Here is a 21,133-nt window from a genome sequence, read left to right on the forward strand (position 1 = left end):
CACGTCTTAGGTTTTCAAGACAAGATCACTACACAAAAGCTCTTACTACCTTCCAAGATGAAACCAAAATCTCTTCAACTCTAAAACCCTTAATCATTTCTCAGATCCTAAGTGGCTGAATAAAAGTGGAAACCAGGGATTCACAGCTTACAAACAGACCATGTTCCAAAAGCATGTCCACCTCGAAATCAGTGGTTTGGGAAACACACACACCCTTCTTTAGAAATGATGCACTAAGCAACGACAGTACCGATTCACATTTGTGCAATACATTTTCGTTTACAAAGTACACTCAGATCCATTATTTCATTCAGTCTGTGAAACGGCTCTGGGAAATATTGGGGGATTATTGTTCCCATGTTCAGAAGAAGAAATTACAGTTTACAAGGATAAATGAGAAGCAGTCCATGAAATGCCATCTAGCCCATAACAGTTCTCATGGGGAAATGCCCTTATCATATGCGCCACAACGATTCTGTTGGAAAATATTCCTAGTTCCAAGGATGCAATGGTTATGCCCTTGTGCTGCTGGCTCAGCGATCCTCTCCCTGGCCCCCTCTCATTATGTGGCCTCATATATCCAGAACTTCATCCAAGTCACTGATAAAAGCAGAGAACAAGGGAGGGCTCAGGGTCCAGCCTATGGGCCTCGACTGACTGCCCCCATCAGCATGGCCTCAAGACCCCGATCAGCGCTTGATGCCTCCACCTGTCCAGACCGCACATCAGCCTCCCTCTCCCCCTTCACCCCCCAGGCTGCAGCTGGAGGCTCAGGACACCCAGAGCGTGAGTTCCAGGAGGGTGGAGGGTGGAGCTGAGGCCAGAGAAGGAGGAGAAGGCCGCCGGAGAAGGTGGGGCAAAGGCACCTCCAGCTAGGAGTTCCCCTCACCTCTAGCCTCAACTGCCGCCCCACTACTACTGGAACACCTGGGAAGAGGTGAGAAGAGGGCGGTCAGAAAAGGGGGAGGAGGGGAATGGCGTCGGCTGACAGCAGGAAGACAGGAAAGGAAGAGGAGGTGGAGGCCACAGACCAGTCGTGGAGGCCATTCGTCCAGGGAAGCTGGATTAGGCACATTTAATTCAGTGCGTTTGCTGAAAGCTGACACAGTGGAGCTCTCCATGGTAATTCTCAGACTTCATCAGAATTAACAAACTGGCTTGTTAACAATGCAGATTCCTGGCCGCCACTCCAGACACACCCCCAAGAATCCAGTTCCTAGCTCAGAGTGGCCTGATCCAGGTGATCTGAGGATCGGCCTTTGGGGAACACAGCCCTAGACCCTGCGCTCCTGGAGGCCACACGTCCTGTGGACATGGCCTCTGCCTCTGCTCCCTTTCTCGCTGTGGCAGATGCTCCTGTGGTCCAGTCAAGCTGAGAGCTGCAGCTGATCTGCAGAGGGGCATGGCACGGTTTAGTTTTATTCCAGGAACAAGCCCCTCACTTGTTCTGTGTTACTTTGACTTCGCACAGATACCCCAGGACTGACACATACAGGAAAGCCTCACTCAGCCCTGCAGTGGCTGCTGGCATCCATCCCTGGGCTGGACACGGTGACAAATACGTCCTTGTGGGATGGCTCTGAGATGTGAAAGGAGCCAACAACCACTTGGCATCGAGTCTGAGATGGAGGCAAGGGATCCAGCAGGGAAGTCCACCTGAGTCTGTGACTGAGGGCCTGCCATCCTAGCAGGACTTGAGGGGTCTACTTGAGCATGAAGGAGGGGGAGGAGCTCCGATTCTGTCCCCAGCAAGGGCAGTATGAAGGCCAGAACTCACCTGAACAGGTGCATTTTCTTTAAAGCTGTGTCTGCTCTGTCATTTCTGCCTACTCTGGCTTCTCACAGTGGGCACTCACCTCTCCCCAGTAGGTGCACGTCTCCCCGCTTCCCCGTGGGAGAGAGGCAGACAGCACGAGGGCTGCGCGGGCCCCAGGCAGGAACTCACCTTGCCAGTGATGCTTGTAGTCGCACATGCGGGACAGGGCGATCATCATGGCGCAGTACAGGGGCAGGATGGCAGCACAGAGCCGCCAGCTCTTCCCCCGCCCACTCTCGGTGAAGCAGTGCAGCTTGCCAGCCAAGTAAAACGTCGTGAAGCCAAGTCCTGAAAAGGCAACTGCCGAAGAGAAACAGCAGGTGTTACTCTAGTAGATGGGAAGCAGCAGGGACACAGGGCACCCTGAGCATTCTGTCTGCCATCTTGCACACTCCCAGGGCCAAGGCCATGTTGGCACCAGGCACCATCTAGGCAATCTGTGCTCTTGCTAGAACCACGCTGGTATGAGAATGAGAATAGGTCAACAAGAAGAATGACCTTCCAGGCTTGCATGTGATCAAAATCTATTCTATTTCATTCATTCATTCATTCATTCATTCATTAAACAATGACTTAATGGGTGTCTACTGTGTGCTAGACAGGCACTGATCAAGGTGGGGGGAATAAAAAAATGCCTCAGAGTCTATATCTGGTCTCAAGGGGCTCATGGTCTGATTGAAGGTCATGGCCACGCTAATAGAGAGTTTTAATACAATGTGTTGAGTTCTACAAGAAAAAAGAGTGCATGCAAAACAAATGACCGTGATGACAGCATAGCTTTGAAGGGAGAGGGAAAGTAAGGAATTTTTGGCTTGGTGGCACTCGGTAAAGCTGGAACAGCAGGTGCTGTGGAGAAGTGAGTTTGACAGAGAAGCCAATGATGACAAATTCCTTATTTTCTCTTACAAATTATGGTTATTAATTTTTAGAATTGCAAAGACAACTCATAGCTGTGCTGAATCCATTGTCAAAAGTGTAGAGTCCGGGGTAGTATGTGAACCCCAAGCTTTCCATCCAGTCAGGTTTAAACCACAGTTGAACTCAGTGAGTAAGGTGGGTCTTCTGTGGGCTTAGAACAACGGTCCTCAACCCCGGCTACACACGGAGTCACCTTTAAAACCTGGGAACCTTTCAAAACTACTGGTAGCCAGGTCTCATTGTCAGACATTCTGTTTGCACTGGTCTGGAGTGGACCTTAGTGGTGTGCGTGCGTGCGTGCCTGTGTGTGGACTCCCCGGGTGATGCTATTTTTTTAAAATAATTATTTATTTATTTATTTATTCTTTTTTTTTTTGGCTGCGTTGGGTCTTTGTTGCTGCATGTGGGCTTTCTCTAGTTGTGGCGAGCGGGGGTTACTCTTCACTGCAGTGCACGGGCTTCTCATTGCAGTGGCTTCTCTTGTTGCGGAGCATGGGCTCTAGGCGCGCGGGCTTCAGTAGTTGTGGCTCGCGGGCTCTAGAGTGCAGGCTCAGTAGTTGTGGCGCATGGGTTTAGTTGCTCCGCGGCATGTGGGATCTTCCCGGACCAGGGCTCGAAGCCGTGTCCCCTGCATTAGCAGGCAGATTCTGAACCACTGTGCCACCAGGGAAGCCCTCCCCAGGTGAGTCTAATGGCAGCCAGGAGTGAGTTTAGATGCTTTTGTTGAAGGCAGGGGCTACAGCTCCCACCTTCTCTGGACACCAGCCTATTCAAAACTTTCCTCTTGATGAGAAAATACTTCTGAGGCCTGAGGGGCAGAGCTCCTAGGTAACCAGCCCGCACAGTGATTTGGTAGATTTGGTAGAATGGGTCTAATGCCATAACACCAAGGACTTTAAGAGACTGTCTGAAACCTGAGCAGCGGCCTCAGCATCAGTGAGTTTGTCACAAATACAGAATGTCAGACCCACCCCAGACCTACTGAGTTAGAATCCGTATTTCACCAGATCCACAAGCGAGCTGTGTGTGCCCCAAAGTCTGAGAAGGTCTGGCCTACAGCACATTCATCCTCTTCATACAACATCTCTGAGAGTCCATCTTCAGGAAATAATACAAAACTATGGAGAAATCTAGAAGATATTCTGCTCAAAGTTATTTATAATTATGGGAAAATGTAAAGATAAAGAATTGGGATATTTCCATTCAGTGGATTATGATGCAACCATGGAAATTATTGTGATTATGTAGCACTGCAGACAATACTTAGGACACAAGGTTAAGAGAAAAAAGCAAGAGTCTAAATTGTAGGTTCAAGATAATCATGGTTATGTACATAAAAATGAATAACCTGCAACTTTAACAAATTGTCTCTGATAATAATGTGTCTTCTTAAACGGGGTTCCCCAAGTATGAACACAAGCTTATACCAAAGCAGAACTTTTTCAGCAATCAAATTAAACAAGATAACAGAGTATTTTTTTTAAAAAACAGGATATTAAGCCAGGTTTATCTCAGGAATAAAAATGAAGCACTTAAACATTTTTGAATAATGATTTGTACTCAAACAGGAAAGCAGTGCCAACATATATTGAATATTCTGTTTAAAGTAAAACTTTGTACAAAACTGCATTGCCCAGGCCTGTTCAAGATTGTTTGCTATGATGAAGGGTATTAAATGATTTACAGGGTGCCCAAAGCGGCCCCATTTGGCCACCACCCTCCTAGCAAGTGCAACGGGTTCTTAATTGCCCATCCTCACCCACTTCGCTCTGTTTCTGCTCTTCGTTCACACTCTGCCCTGAGGTAACAGAGTGGGGGAGGGCTGGACACTTGGCTCTGGTGGGTACCGGCCTCATTCTGAGCTCTTACAGGAGGAGTAACGGACTGCGTTCAAATCTGACAGTTTAGCAGTCTACCCACCTAATTACTGCTACTCCATTTATATAAGCGTCTTGAGCATCCATGGATTCTGGTATCTGTGGGGCTCCTGGTACCATTCCCCGAAGGATGCTGAGGAATGACTGCACATTGAATGTGGCGGGCCTAAAAGATGTGCCCTGGGGCTCCGTAGGGTTATGGATGAAAGTTTCCAAGATATGAATCAGAGGAGAGGCAGCCCTGGGTGTTGCCAAGTTGTCATCTCTTGGGAAAACATTAAAAAGAAGGTCAATGAGCGTAGGGTGGATGTTAAGCAGGAATTTGTAGCCCCATGAAAAATGGTTTGGAGACTTTTAAGACATACGAGTCCTGGCTCAGCAGCCAACAGCCCTGAGCCTCTGGGCATATTCACAAGATGGACAAGAGAAGGGGCCGCTGAAAACCCTCCAAGGTCAAGTCCTGGGGCAGGTGGTTTGAGGCCAGACCCTCAGCCTCCACCCGGTCACCTCCTTGCCCCCAGGAACTCAAATTTGGCCAGTTGTGACAGTGGAGGCTGTGGCTCATTCTTTGGAGAGCAGGTAAAGCATATTCTCTCCCACTCAGTGGGATCCACGCTGCAGGTCCTCCAAAAGGGAGAAGCATCTACTTCTTTGAAAAGGAGGAGGGATTCAAAGGCATTTTAAAGGCTGAGCTCAACAGCCTAGATCATGTGGGCATCCAGCAGCAGCCAGTCTCACATCCTATTGGGCTTCCGGGCAGCATGTTTAAAGTAGCACTGTGCACTCTTGTCTAGCTGACGTGATAGACTCTGATTCCATGCTAAACCTTATGCTTGTCACTTTCTCACTGATATTCCCACAGTTATTGAACCAGCATGATGTCCTTTGGCAAAGGGCTTCTGAGGCACTTCCTTCTGGCCCAGGAGGCACGTCCCAGCTGTGGGCAGCTCAGGTGCTTTGTCAAAATTCCTGCTTTCCCAAATACCAACTGAATAAGAATTAGGCTCTACCAAACCATCCTGAATTCATAGGATCCCACAGTTTTTCTGCCACCTCCTCCTGTGAGGGCGGGGGTTTGGGACCAGGAAGTAACCTCCTATGAGCCTTCCAGCTCTGAGATCCTGGGACTTACCAAGGCTCAGATTCAAGTTCAACTGGGAGAAAAAGAAAACAGAAAGGTTTTTAAAGAAATTCTTTCCAATTCTAGCCAAACAACACCCTCTTCTCTTCTCAAAGAAACGTACATTTGAGACCCTGAGGGGCCGTGGAAGTTTTTATGCTAGTGAGGGGCAGGTGAGATGACATTCGTTCCAAGTGACTGTCTTCCCCCTGAAACACGGTCCTTGCTTCCAGCATGATTAGGAAATAAAACTGAGAATTGAGCAAAGATGCGGGCAGGGCACTGGACATTTTGGAAGATCGGGATTATAAAATAGGATAAATGCATTCATATTTTGCTAACATTATTAACAACAGAAATATGATTAGAATAGTCCCAAGCCAGTGGTGTGAGAGAAAACTGACAGTCTACCTCTCCAGGGGTAGAACAGAGTTTAGAACACACACACACGCATATAAGCACTCACAGTGATGGTGGGAAGAGCATATGTCCCTTCCTTTCAGAGCTTGTAGCAGGTTTTCTTGGCTGGAAGCAGCTGATTGTAAATAGTTTTATGTTGATCTGGCTGTGAAAAGTAAAGATGCTCTTGGAGCCTCTAAACTAGGAAGCAGATGAAAGAGGGTGGCTTCCCCACCCTGTTTCTCACATTTTCAGTGTTCACTTGGCTGTCATCAATGAGAGTCAATAAGCAAAGCATCACAATACAGGTTGCTGGTCCAGGTGGTGATGCCAGGCATGTCGCATTAACAGGTCTATCTGCCTGCCCAGTGATTCTGAAAGGAAATCACTGCTTCTTCTCTCCAGCTGCATAGATGAATTGTCACAGGTTTACAACATTCCCTTTGCAAAGAAAGGTCTATTTACTGAGACAGCTTAGGTGAAAGAATGTTGTTTTGCTTTTTCCTCCCCAGTTGACTTTTCAACCAAGTGGAAGAGATTTGAACCCCAAGGATTGCAAGAAATAAGAAAACCAGCACCAAACAAAAAAGTTTTAAAAGCAAACGAGATAAGAATCAGGGGGACAGACCCAGCTTTTTGTGTTGTATTTTTCACTTCTGCTAATTATAATGAATTTCCCCAGACAAACTGATTATTCCTGGCACCGCAAATGGAATTGTGTTCTAATGACTTTGTACAAATTTTTCATTATATGATGCTCAAAGAGTTAGTATTTTCTTTTCCAAGAGGGAGAAAGGCAATACCAGGTGGTTGAATAATTTTTCATGTTGAAGGGTGTTTTGAGTTTGCCAGTGCATCTCCATAAGACCACCCAAAACCAAGGATGTGGGAACAAGCATGCCTAGTCAGCACCTTGCTGACCCCTGACAAGCAGGAGAGGGCTGTTGTGAGTCAGGGATCCAGGTTCCCACCTTGGCTCTGCCATTAACTGAATGCACGATATTGGGCAAGTTGCTTTCCCTCTCTGGACTTCAGGTTGCTCTGCAAAATAAGAGGCTGAACCACAAGCGGCCACCACATCACGCCCGGGGGAGCCAGCCAGATAGGGAGCATGAGTAAAGTAGCTGGATGTTGAGTCATTTTTTTTTGCAACAGAAAACCCTCCCGGGTTCTATTGCTAGACGCTCAGATCCAGGAAATACTTCACTTCCAGAAAAAATTAATGGTTCATTTGTGATTATAAATGGCAACTAATACCTAGCCTTGCTGTTGGGAGACATCTGGGAGTAGTGAGGACTGGGGCAAACTGGGGAACATCCGCCTGTTTAAAGGTGCAGCGCCACCTCTGCTCAAGCTGGTGTCTGCCACATGGGCTCAGTGTTCCCAGAAGTTTTGATCTTGTAACAGAAGAAGGAAACCCTGATATTTATGGGAAATGTCTCCATTTTAAATATTAACAACTCATCAAAAATGAATACAGTACAGACCAAATGAACTCATCCATGGGCCAGCAGGGCTGGGGGCTGGGTTTGCAGGCTGCCAATTCGAGAGCTCACCTGCCTTCCGGTGCTAATGGTCCACTGTTTAAATGACCTCCTAAGCTTGCCCTGAACATGATGCACATCAATTCATCCCTTCTCTTCACACTAGAGCAAAGAAGCACTCGATAAGTTTGGGGTGGTTTTGTTTAAACCAATAACAACAACAAATTAAGTTACACAGGAGATTTGAGGATTGAATAATCCATTCGACAGGAGGGAGTATTGTGCGCTGTTGAAGAAAGCGGGCTTTTCAGGCAAACCGAGCATATGTGGATTCAACTCTGCCACTTTCTCCCACGTGAGCTCATCTCTGGGGGCCTCAGTTTCCTCATTTGTACAACGGGGTCAGTAGCACTCAACCCACAAAGCCATCTTGAGGATGCGTTCACGAGGAGCTGAGACACGCTTAGCGTCCTTACTCGGCGCCGGGTGATTGCTCTCCTAACGCTGCCGGCTGCCGCAGCTGCTGTGCTCCTGCGGTACCCGGCCGGGTCCTGTAAAGTTCCGTCCTCACAGAAAAGCCTTCACAAGCTCCACTCTTGCGATCTGCAGCTCTTCAGTTACACAACTGCATGCTTGCTTACAGAGACTTCTGGAACCGGGTTCTCAGCCTCTCAACACAATTCTGCAGCCCCTGTGGCTCCCAGCAGATGTAAAATGATCTTAGCTGGTCAAATGAACAAACTTAAAGACTCAGTGAGAGGAGCCAGCGGAGATACTGTTCCCACTCCACTCTGCAGACGCCTGAAGCTCTCAGATGAGAGGGTCGGACAACCAGCAGGTCATTCTTATGCTACATGACCCATCACAGAGCTTGTTTCTACGATTCCAAGCTTCACTGTGTTGAAACCGACTTTTATGTCCCTGTGGCCCCAAATCCCTTAAGAGGACTAGTTTCTCATTCATAGTTTCAGTTTCATAGTTTCTCAATGCATAGTTCATTCTAGCTAAGATGCCCGTTCTGTTTTCTTTTTTATGACAAGCTATATTGATTAACATTCTAAGTTATTAAGAGATTTCACTTTCAAAAAAGGATGAAAGAAGATTGCTACAAATCTTAGAATGTGGGTCCACAGTGCATCTGTAGCCTAACTCATTCAACCGAACAGGAAAGCCAGTTATTATTCCTCACAAAATGACTGACAGAAGATCATTAGCATCTGATGTAGCTACTTAACCAGAGTCATAATTTCGAGGGGAAATTCTGATAAAATTACAGAATAGACTCAGTACCCACAGTGATTTTTTTTAAGTCTCTCCTTCTCTCTAATCCGGTAGTAATGAGATTGTTTTGCTCTGATGTAGGAGACAAAAAGTCTTTCTTGGCTGGAATGAAGAGAATTCTCAAAATCCTGGAAATCTTCTGAATTTCACGCCAATGATTCCTCTAAAATTTCTTTTAAAAACAAGAGTTCATTGCAATTGATATAATCCAGGGGTGGGGGGTTAAGTTTATTCATCCCTGCAGTAGAGTTGCCTGTGATTCCAGGCAGGTCAGAGTGGCCAACAGCCTCAGGTAGAATGACTTACTCTGGTACCATCAGCCTTAAGATTTAACAGGAGTTAAATCTTTCAGCTGGTGAGGAGCTGGGACAAAGGAGAATGGGTGGGTCCTAAGCTCCTTGGGGAAGGCAGGCAGAGTTTGAGGCTGTTGAAGCCAACACCACGTGACCACCCGATCCAGAGGGATGGAGAGAACCATCTTGGCCCACTGAAGGTAGCCAAGAAGACCTAGTGGATACAACCCGAGATGTAAAATGAATTGAGAACCTACAGTGAGGCAGAGGTGGAGTAGGGACTGAGCACAGGTAAGAAGTGCTCTTGTAGCCCAGCTGGATGGACCCAGGTAGGCGACCTGACCCCATCACCTCCTACCTGTGTGACCTAAGGAGAGGAGCTTAACTTCTGAAGCTCAGGCTTACCATCTATAAGTCAATAGCTGTCCACAGAGCAATTGAGAGAACCAATGATAGAGTGTCCATGGCACACTGGACAAAGCGCCTGGCACACCTTAGGCCCTAAGTTAAAATCTGATCTCTTTTCCCTTTCATCTGTTTTTTCTACTTATGCTCTTTCTCAAAACCATGCTACCTCCCCACAGTGAATCTGAGAACATGGAAGAGGAAACAAAACTAATGCACATACAAAGATAACAAGGATGTGAGTTCCACGGACCAGAATGGCTCCATGACCAAGACACCAAGATGGTGTCTGTGTCTGTTGCCATTATATCCCTCACATCAAGAACCGTGCCAGGCACATCACTGGTGCTCAATAAAGACAAGTGAATGAACAAATGAATGACGTGAAGGTAATATGAAAACTGGACCAGATGATGTGGACTCTTGGGGGCTCCAAGGAAACACAGTGATGAGCATCCCTTTTCTGCCTAACAAACTCCTACTCACCCTGCAAGTCTCTTTAAATGTCACTTCCTCAGAGGCCTTCCCTGGCCCCACCAGCAGGTGTAACAGGCTCTGACTGCCCTCTGCACCTGTCCTTCATAACACTTAGCACCACTCTTTTCATTTATGTGATTGTCTAGCATCTATCTCCCTTCCACTAGATTCTCAGCTCTGTGAGGGCAGAGGCTGTGTACCCTGTGCCTGCACTCACTAGGTGCTCAATAAATGTACATACTGAATGAATGGCTGAAGACCTGATAATCAGGGGAGGTTCCACAAAGGAAGAAGACAGGGCTGCATCCAATGGAGGAGAAGGGTTAGAGTCAGGCTTGGAACTGCACTGGCTCAGGATAACGTGAGACAGGGAGGTGAGCTGGGCCTTCACTGAATTCTTCCTTATCACAGCCCACCCTCCAGACATACGGGGGGTATGTGTGTGTGTGTGTGTGTGTGTGTGTATGTAACACACACACACACACACACACACTTCCCTGGGCTCATCCTACAAGGATGACCCCAGAATCTTCCTGGTGCCTTCAGAGCAGGAGTCCCACTGTTCTCCAGAGACTGACAGCCACCTCCCAGATATCTGGGCTAAATACTGGGGAAAAATTTAAGAAGCTATAGAAAGGGAAGCAACACGAGATTCTAAGGGTCTGAAGTAAGGGCAGGTGGAGTGCCGTTTCAATGAACGAGAAAAGAAGGAAAGTGGAAACTGTTTACCAGGTACCAGGAGTGTTCCATCAGAAGAACAACAAAACCATCAGTCATTGAGAGCCTCCGTCTGCCAGACTCTGTGCTAGGAAGCTTTCATTACCTGGCTTCACTGCATCCCTAGAACAACACAATGACGTAGATGTTGGGCCTGTTATATGGGTCAGAAATGGAGGCTCAGGTCAAATTACCTACCAAAGGTTAATGCAGTCCTTAAGAAATTGTGAATTATTTCTAAATAGAGAAAAAAATCACAGATTTTCCTAGCATAGTTGTAGTTATAGCAATGCTAACTGCCTATTTGTTTTATAGCCCCTGTAGGCATGTGTCTATCAGGGTCACTGTTGAAGCCTTAGGACCCAGCACACTGCCTGGGAGGAGAAGTCAGCAAAACACGGTGACTGAATGAATATATAAATGGTAGAGACTATTTATTCTTTCACAAACATAACTTCACTCAATTAAGTACTCTGGCAAAAGGCCAAGGTCCTTGGGGACAGAAAGACATTATATGGCCATGAAAGGTCATGTCCTCCATTCCCTGTTTCTAGGCAGGGTGATTCTTCAGCCACCTGAGCCAGACGAGATTTCCATCTCATGCTGGAAAGGATCGCTCAGCCTTGTTTAAGGAAGGAGCAATGGGGAAAAGGAGAAGGTACCAAAAAGCTCATAATTAGTCTGAAAGCAAATGTCAGAGGCAGGAAATACAAACAGAATAAAGCAGACTGTAAATTCCTTGCATAACCCCAGTTTGCATCTTCAAAGAGGATTTTGTTCTGAAAAAAAAAAAAAAAGAACCAACTCAGGCACAATGTGTGAAAAGTGCAGAGGAAGCACGAGTGGTAGGGGAAGAAACCGACTTTGGGAGAAGAAGATGGTGGTCCTTTTGTCAAGCCCCGGAAGCACCAATCCTGGGAAGGAGCAAAACATCAGCAGAGGAGGATTAAGGGTTTTTAAATGACAGAAGCCACTTTGGCTCCCTCCATCCACCCTACACTGATTGATGAAAAATTCTTATTAGGAATCATAAATATTACTCCTTGCCCTAGGGAGAGCTAAGAACAGTCACCAAGATGGGATGTGATTTTGCATATCACAACATCCTAATCTACTGAAGGTCTAAATCCCCTTCACAAGCTCCACTTGTGACAACTTTTGCTTTTTTCAGTCTTGATTACATGCCACAATGACCTGAAACCTAAGAGTAAGCCTTCAAAAGGGAGAAATTACCTTTTCCCATAACACTGTTAGGGGAGCTGATAAAAGCATGGGCAGGATTCAGATAAAGATAACATTTTAATGGAAAATAATTTTATTTTACTTCCGACCAACGGCCTTAGCAGAACATAAATTTGATGGCGAGATTTGAATAGTAAGGTACACATTTGAGAAACAACTAAAAATGCAGTAGCCATTACTTAGCCCAATATGCTCATCTGATTAGCCTCTCCATGGGGTGTACGGTCTTCAGGAGAAACCCTGGAAGTCTTAATGACTGCTACTGCCTAGCTGTCTTCTAAGGAAGTGGCCTCAGTGACATCTGCCTTTTGTGAAATGTTATATCACCTGCAGCATGATTTGTCAGGGAAAACAACCCTTCTAACTTGCTCCTAGCAGCCTTGATTGGGGATCTCAGCCTGAACAGGAAGGGAATGTGTAAAATAATAGAAAAAAATATATATATAATATATATTTTGCTCTCTGCCCCTGGTTCCTGGCACAGAGCTCCTAAAACCCTTGTAAATTCCTAAGTGGTAAGAGCACAGGAGCATCTTTTGTTCTATTGAGGTGACTCTGGGTGGGCTCCTGGAGAGGTGCTGGTCACCAGAAAGACCAAGCCATGATTAGAAGCTTGGAATTTTCATCTCCCGTTCTCCAGAGAGGGGAGAGGGACTAGAAACAGTTCATGATTGATCAGACCTACATGATGAAGCCACCACAAAAATCCCCAAAGTATGGGATTCAGAGAGCTTTCAGGCTGGTGAACATATCCATATACCGGGAGGGTGACCCCAACTCCATGGGGACACAACGTCCTGTGCTCGGGACCCTCCCAGGCCTCACCGTATGTACATTTTTATCTGGATGCTCATCTGCATCCTTTATCAAATCCTTTAATAAAATGGTAAATGTCAGTAAGTGTTTCCCTGAGTTCTGTGAGCTGCTCTAGCAAATTAATCAAACCGGAGGAGGGGGTCATGGGAACCTCAGATTTGTAGCTGATCGATCAGAAACACAAGTGACAACCTGGACTTGTGACTGGAGCCTGACATGGGGGCAGTCTGGTGGGACTGAGCCCTTCACCTGTGGGATCTGAGGCTCTCTCCAGATAGAGAGTGTTGGAAATGAGTTAAATTGTTAGGACGCCCAGCAGAGAATTGCTTGGTGGGGAAACCCCTGCGCATCTGGTGTCAGAAGCACTGTGCGTGTGATGGTAGTGTGATGGAAGAGAGAAGAAACACGGGAGGAAGACTGGGTTTTTGACACAGACTGTAAATGGGCTGAGCATTAAGAAGAGCTACCAAAAAGTACATCATCTACTTGAAAAAAAAAAAAAAAAAAAAAAGATCTACCACCTCCAAGGTAGTTGGCTCAAATGCTGACCACCAGGGCACCCTGATGGGTGCTGACCACACAGCCCAATCAAACCTTCCCAATACTGTGTAAATGGAAAAGGGGAAGACAAATGGACTTCACATTTCTGCCCCACGTTAGGCTAGGCCAGTGTTTTGGTTACTGAAGAAAACTGCACCACCAGGGACTGAAGCCCCAGGTGACATGGTGGCCGATCAGGTGGCTTCCCAACCTTCCCCCACATCCTTGTTTCTCTGACACCAAACTCCCATCACCAAAGACCAACCAGGCTCATCTCTCACTTACACCCCTAAGGAAACTGATCATAAATAGAACAAGAGCTTCTTTTAGTTGATGTACACAAAGGCTGTCTCCCCCTGTTATTACTTCAAAAAAGATTTGTTTTATGTTCATATGAGAATTGTGGATTTTTTTTAAGTTAGAAAGGCCATTTAAATTTTGGAAAGCAAATATATGGCATTTCATCTCCTGTGATCTTGGCAGCAAGGGACTTCATCCAGAAGCCAGCTTTGGACTCAGAAACTCCGTCAAGGCAGTGTCCAAGTAGCAACTTGCCCCACACAACAAGGTGAAATCCACCTTGGTGGCTTTTAAATCATTTCATCCAGGACAGCACAAAATAGAACAAAAAGAGAACTCTTCTAGGTGTTAGAAGATCTGGGTTCCAGGTCAGGGTGGTGTCCCCCACCAAGTGGTCTCATCTGTTCACCAAATGGGGACAACAACATCACCGAACTCTCAAAACACATGGTATTGGTGAAAGTACTTTGTAAACAGAAATTCAAGATACAAATGGAAGGTCTTAGTAAAGCTGAGGAAACAGGTAACTAGAAATATTGAAGCTGGTCTCAAGCCCAGATCTGACCGTTTCTAAGCCCAAGTTTAATCCTCTTTTCCCATACAGAAATATCCAGAAATTTCCAAACCCAAGACTTTATTCCCAGCGATGTGGCAGACTATATATCCTGATGGAAATAATTAAATGTTGGATGAAATATAAAACAAACAAACAAGCTTTTAAACCTATCACTGAGTTGACATTAAGAGAAGAATTAATGAAAGCAAGGTTTCCCAAAATGAAAGGAAAACAAGGGTCTTAGACACAAGGAAACAGCAAAGCCAGATTGTGCCCTGAGTGTATCTGTGGAAACCTGCAGACCTTGAGCTTCACTTTGATGTCTCCCTGAGGCACAGGAGTGAAGAAACAAAGTCTCAGGCCTATCCAAGTGGGAAAATATAACAGAAGACCCCTGAATAAACCTTAGATCCTAAAGGCCTTAGATTAAGTAAGAAAGGAAGCTTGATTTTCAGAAAGAAACAGCAAGGAAATTTGGCTGTCTCCATTTTTCTGCTGTGTGGAGAGATTTCATAAATACGACTCTTGTAGGTTTTTGCTGTCCCGTTCATGCTTCTCATATGGTCCCCAAAAAACCTAAAGTGGAGAATTAATTTTGGATGGCCCTGGAGTAGGTAGTGCTCTCTGGAGGAATTCATCTTCAACCCAGACATCAAAATACTCCCCAAAATAAAGTTCTAGGAAAAATTAAAAGCCCAGCATAAGAAAACTCAAAACACAAAAGATTCCAGGGCATATATAGGAAAAACATATTCACAACAACCTTTATAAGGCACAGAATGTAAAGTAATTACTTGAAATATGTTTAAGGAAATTATAGGGAAGCATGAAAATAAGGATGAAGAAGAAGCATTATAAAAAATAATGAAGCAGATTTTTAAAAAGACCAAATAGAATTTCTGTAAATAAAAAAAAAAAGAATTTCTGTAAATAAAAAATGAATATTGAACTTAAAATAGGATTAAATTATAAATAGATTAAATAGTAGGTGAGACAAAGCTGAATAGAGAATTAGTAAATTGGAAGGTAGGTTCAAAATTTTTCCAGAATGCAGTTGAAGAGGAAGAAGAAGAAGCAGGAGAAGGAGGAGAAGGAGAAGAAGGAGAAGACGAGGAGGAGGGGAAGGAGGGGGAGTGGAGAGGGGGGAGGGGGAGGGGGGAGGGAGAGGAGGATTGAGAGAGAGCGAGGTGAAGAATATGAAGAGAGGCTGAGTGACATGGATAATATGGTGAAAAAGTTCAGAGAGACAAACTGTCAAATAAGAATTCCATATTTAGTAAAGTTATCTTTCGAGAATGAGATCAAAGAAAATTTAGAAAAATCAAAAACAGAGCATTTACCACAAAAGATATATCAAAAGAAGGAAATTTAAAGGATATATTTTTGGCAGAAAGTGGAAAGGCTGAGATGGAAAAGAGAATGGTATGTATATGGTTAAACTATGCACAGGTTGGTGGTTTTGTTGGGGGAGAGAGAGGAAGAATCAGGCTAGAATTAAACACCAAAGAAAACTACCAGATATATTAGAATGCATTTATCAGAGCTAAAGCATTTAAAGTCTTTATGTTGCTCAGAAGAAGAAAAACAAAAATATTAATTAATTTGAGACTTTGTTAACTACATGTGTTAACCAAGAGGCCTGGTAGAACTTGCAAACAAAAGGAGGAAAATAATGGAATCAGAAGATGAAAATGGTACAAGGAGGAAGGGGAAACAGTACACAATGAATGATATAAATAAATCCTAATATATGAGTAATAACAGCAACTATAATTGAAAACAGCTCCCCAGGTAAAAGTTAAAAAAATACAGATTAAAAAAATAGAGTACAAACAGTTACAGGACAGAAAAAGATACAAGAAGCAAACTTTAACCAATAGAAAGTTGGCCTCAATATATATATATATATATATATATATATATATTTTTTTTTTTTTTTTTTTTTTTTTTTTCCCCTGCATTGGGTCTTCGTTGCTGCACGTGGGCTTTTCTCTAGTTGTGGCGAGCAGGGGCTACTCTTCATTGCGGTGCATGGGCTTTTCATTGTGGTGGCTTCTCTTGTTGTGGAGTACGGGCTCTAGGCGTGCAGGCTTCAGTAGTTGTAGCACGTGGGCTCAGTAGTTGTGGCACATGGGCCCTAGAGTGTGCGGACTTCAGTAGTTGCAGTGTGTGGGCTCAGCAGTTGTGGCATGCAGGTTCTAGGGCACGTGGGCTTCAGTAACTGTGGAGTGCAGGCTCAGTAGTTGTGGTTCGCAGGCTGTAGAGCACAGGCTCAGTAGTTGTGGCGTACGGGCTTAGTTGCTCCGTGGCATGTGGGATCTTCCTGGACCAGGGATTAAACCCTTGTCCCCTGCATTGGCAGGCAGATTCTTAACCACTGTGCCATCATGGAAGTCTCTGGCCTCAATATTAAAGTCAAATGTTCTTTATTGTAAAAAACAGCACTAGAAATAAAGATGGTCATGGACTTAATTATAAAAGTAGTAGAAAGTATAATAGGAAGTATGACAATTCTAAACTATGTTTACACATCACTTCAAAATATAGGAATCAAAAATGGGCAAAATTACAAAGACCACAGAACTACAACATCTACTCTAACAGTGGAAAATTTTAATGTGCATTTAAATAAATTAAGCATAAATTAATATTAATACTTTAATTGTATAAACTAAGCATTAATTAATCATAAACAGAAAATTTAGAGAGGATATGTAAAATTTGAACAGCACAATTTACAAGCTTAGTCCAATGGACATATATACAACTTTATTTCCAGCAGTTTAAAAATTTACATTCTTTTTAACCATATGGAATACTTATGAAAACTGACCATATGCTAAGCCACAAAGCTAGCCTCAAGATCAAAAGAATTTTTGCAGATCACATTATCTGACCACAATGTAATTAAACTATAAATCATTTTAAAAATATAAGAATAGGGGCTTCCCTGGTGGCACAGTGGTTGAGAATCTGCCTGCCAATGCAGGGGACACGGGTTCGAGCCCTGGTCTGGGAAGATCCCACATGCCGCGGAGCAACTGGGCTCGTGAGCCACAACTACTGAGCCTGCGCGTCTGGAGCCTGTGCTCCGCAACAAGAAAGGCCGTGATAGTGAGGCCCGCGCACCGCGATGAAGAGTGGCCCCCGCTTGCCACAACTAGAGAAAGCCCTCACACAGAAACGAAGACCCAACACAGCCATAAATAAATAAATTAATTAAAAAAAAATATATATATATAAGAAGAAAAAATCATGTTTAGGGTTTTTTTTTTTTTAAAGAAAAGCTCTTCTAAACAACTTATGAGTCACAGAAGAAAAATCAAAACTAGAAAGTTTTCAAAAGTAAATTTAATGAAACCAATATTCATTAAAACTTATAGAACATAGCTAAAGAAACATTTATAGGAAAATTTATAGCACAAATTGCTTAAGTTAGAAAAAGAAGAAAGACTAGCATTATTAAGCAATGCATTTAAGTTAACTTAATAAATTCACAAAAGAACAGAATACATTTAAAGTTGATGGAGGGAAATAATAAAGATAACAGCAGAAATAACGAAAAATAAAACTAACACGTGGTAGAGAGGCTCATAGCAAAAGTTGGCTCATTGAAAAGACTAATAGATTAACCTCTGGCAAGATTAGCACGAAAAAAATTTAGGGGAGAGAGAGAGACAGTACATATAAGTAATACAGAGATGAATAATGCAGATATAAATTGAAAACAAATGATATTATGAAATACTTTGTCAATACATTTGGAAGTTTATGTGAAAGAACTAAGTTCTAAAAATAAATAGAAATTACCAAAAATTTCTCAAGAAAAAAATTTTAAAACACAAGAATTTTATAACTTAAGTAAACTGATTCAGTATTTTAAATTCTACAACCAAATATTTTATGGGCGTATCTGTCAGACATCCCAAAAGAAAATAAATCATCTTACACAGACTCTTTACAGAGAATTAAAAATGAGGGAACGCTCATTTTAATGAAGCCTGTTAACGGTGCTGTTCAAGTCTTATATATTTTCCCATTTATGTTTGATTTGTTAGTCACTGAAGTGAATATTTCAAGTTTCCAACCATTTTGGGGAATTCTGTAAGTCTTGTACTTTTTTTTTGTACTTCTGTCTGGTTTGATAACAGTGACTGGCACTAAGTAAAAAGGGGAATACATCTTTATCAAAGTGGGCTAATTACAGAAATTAACACTGGTTTAATATTTTTAAAGTTAATCACCACATTAACACATTAAAGGGAAAAATACCAACTTGTCAGATGCACAAAACTCAAAATTCATTCTTAGCAAACTAGAAATAAAAGGACCTTGATAAAGAATGTCTACCAAAAAAAAGTCATACTTAATGGTAAAATGTTTAAAGCATTCCCTTTGTATCAGTAATAAGACATGGACGCTTGCTACCCCCACTTCCAGAACCTTTTACGGGGAGGTCCTAGCTAATGAGGTGATAAGAAAACTAAATAAAAAGCTTAAGAATTGGAAAGGAAAAAATAAATATTTGTGGGTAATATGATTTTCTTTGTAGAAAACCCAAAATCATCTATGAATAAGTAATGAGAATTACTAGGAAAGTTTAGTAAAATTCTGCACCAAAAAATCAATATACCAAAGTCAATTGTATTTCTGGACACTATAAAAAAATTGGATAGAAAAAGTAATTTAAAAAATAATTTAAAAAATAAAATTAACAATACCAATAATAATATAAAGTACCTAAGAATTAATGTAATAAATAATGGGCAAGTTCTTTAAAGGGAGAAGTATAAAATGACTAAAAGATATTATGATCTAAATAGACAAATATACCATGCACTTAGATAGGAAGATATCATTTCTCCCCAAAGTAAACCTTAGACTCAGTAAAGCAGCAATCAAAATCTCTATAAGGATTTTCATGGAACTTGACCAGCTGATTCTAAAATACCTACAGAAGAGCAAAGGGCTGAGAAGAGTCAAAATACTACTGAAAAAGAACAAAGTTGGAGAGGGCAGACAATCCTCTAGTTCTAGTTATAGAACAACTATATTCCCTTACACCCTTGAAATTAGGTGTGGTCATGTGACTAGCTCTGCCAATGAAACATGAGAAGAACAGACCTTCTGGGAGGAAGCGTCAAGAGCTGACTCTTCACTCTCTCTTCTCCCCTCTGGAAGCACAGGGTGATATGGCAACGGAGCTTCTGTCTGTCTGGGCCCTGAGTGACTACAATTATACACGTAACATAAGCAAGAAACAACCCTTTTTGGTTTAAGCCACTGAGATTTATATTCAAAGATAGCCCACCTATCCTCGCTAACAGGGAGATTTGCCCTACTAAATTCCAAGTCTTTATAAAGCTATAAGGATAAAAACACTGCAGCATTGGTACAGAAATAAGCAAACTGACCCATGGATCAGAAGAGAGAGAGCCAAGTAAAAGACCCATCCTTGTGTGGACACAAGATGCGGTAGATGTTGTGTTATAGATCAATAAATAGTGCTGGGAAAGATGGGTATCCACAGGGAAAATAAAATTGGACCAGTACTGGGCACTATTCACCATCAACAATTCCAGATGGATTACAGACCTAAAAGAGACAACAAAACTGAAAAGCAATTAGAAGATAACACAGTCTTAGGCTTGGGAAACATGTCTCAAAAGCCACAAAAAGTACTAACCATAAAGGAAAGAACTGATGAAATTGACTACACTTAATATGGAAAACTTGTTTCTTCCAAATACACAATAAATCCTGGATTGGATGTTGGCTTGACCACAGCTGTAAAGGATATTGGTGGTCAATGGGGGAAATCTGATGGTTTGCATATGCCATCAGATGAAAATTTACTCAAATGCAAAGATGGAAATTGTTAACTGCACTTTCATTTTGATCACACACACACACACACACACACACACAAATGCAACTCAGTAGAACATGAACTAAGATGTTAAGGTTGGTGACCTTTGGGAAGTAGGAATATAAAGTTCTGTTTAAAAGAAAATGTTTGCTTCTTTGTGTATCCTAACTTTCTATAGTATGCATGTTGCTTCTGTAATAATAAAAAGTATTAAAATAAATGAATGAATAAATAAACAAAAGAAAGAATGAATATACAAACTGTGGGAGGCAAAAACCAACAAATAAAGATAATGAAAAAGACAAGCACAGAGAGGGAGAAGATGTTTGCCGCTCACATAACCAACAAATAACTAATATCCAGAATTTTTTTAACCCTGTAAGTCAATGATATAAAGGCAGGCAACCTAACTGAAAAATCGGCAAAAACATGAATAGTAATGTCATATAAAGAGGGAAACTAAATTGCATTAAATTTATGAGAAGATGGTCCAGCTCATTAGTCATCAGGAAGATAGATATCACAACCCCCTGGAGCTACCATCAGACCCTCCAGATGGGCAAAAACTAAATTCTGACCATGCCAAGTGCTGACAAGGCTATGGGTGATGAACACTCTCATAACTTGCTGGCGAGAATATAAAAAAGTATGGCGTTATTTCTTCAAGCTGAAGATGATAAAATGCCCCAGAAATCTCACTGCCAGGAATACATCTGAGAATTATTTTTGCAAAAAGGAGTTCATAGCAACAATGTTCATAATTTTTCCAAACTGGAGATGACCCAAATTTTCATTAACATAGAATGATTTTTAAAAAACTGTGGTATAGTTATGTCTTAGAACGCCACCATACAGCAATGAACATGAATAAACTCCTGTTATGTACATCAATAAATAGAAGAACCTCAAAAACAACAGTGAGCAAAAGTAGCAAATCACAAAAATATATTCCATATGACTCCATTTAAGTTCAAAACCAGGCAAAACTAAGCAATATATTACTTGGGAATGTGTATGTGTGTG

At 42.7% G+C, this 21,133-nt stretch overlaps 1 protein-coding gene across 15 annotated transcripts in view; it reads right to left on the reverse strand.

Annotated features, from left to right (window-relative positions):
- Window positions 1–21,133, reverse strand: part of PLPP4 (phospholipid phosphatase 4) — a 567,054-nt gene that overhangs the window by 108,992 nt on the left and 436,929 nt on the right. For all 15 annotated transcript variants that reach the window (XM_082424831.1, XM_082424830.1, XM_082424829.1 and 12 more), the window contains one exon: window positions 1,946–2,116. In XM_082424831.1, coding sequence (XP_082280957.1) covers window positions 1,946–2,116 — 171 coding nt within the window. The remainder of the gene's footprint in view (window positions 1–1,945; window positions 2,117–21,133) is intronic.

This window comes from Balaenoptera physalus, assembly GCF_965194825.1.
Source record: "Balaenoptera physalus genome assembly, chromosome: 14".
NCBI lineage: Eukaryota > Metazoa > Chordata > Mammalia > Artiodactyla > Balaenopteridae > Balaenoptera > Balaenoptera physalus.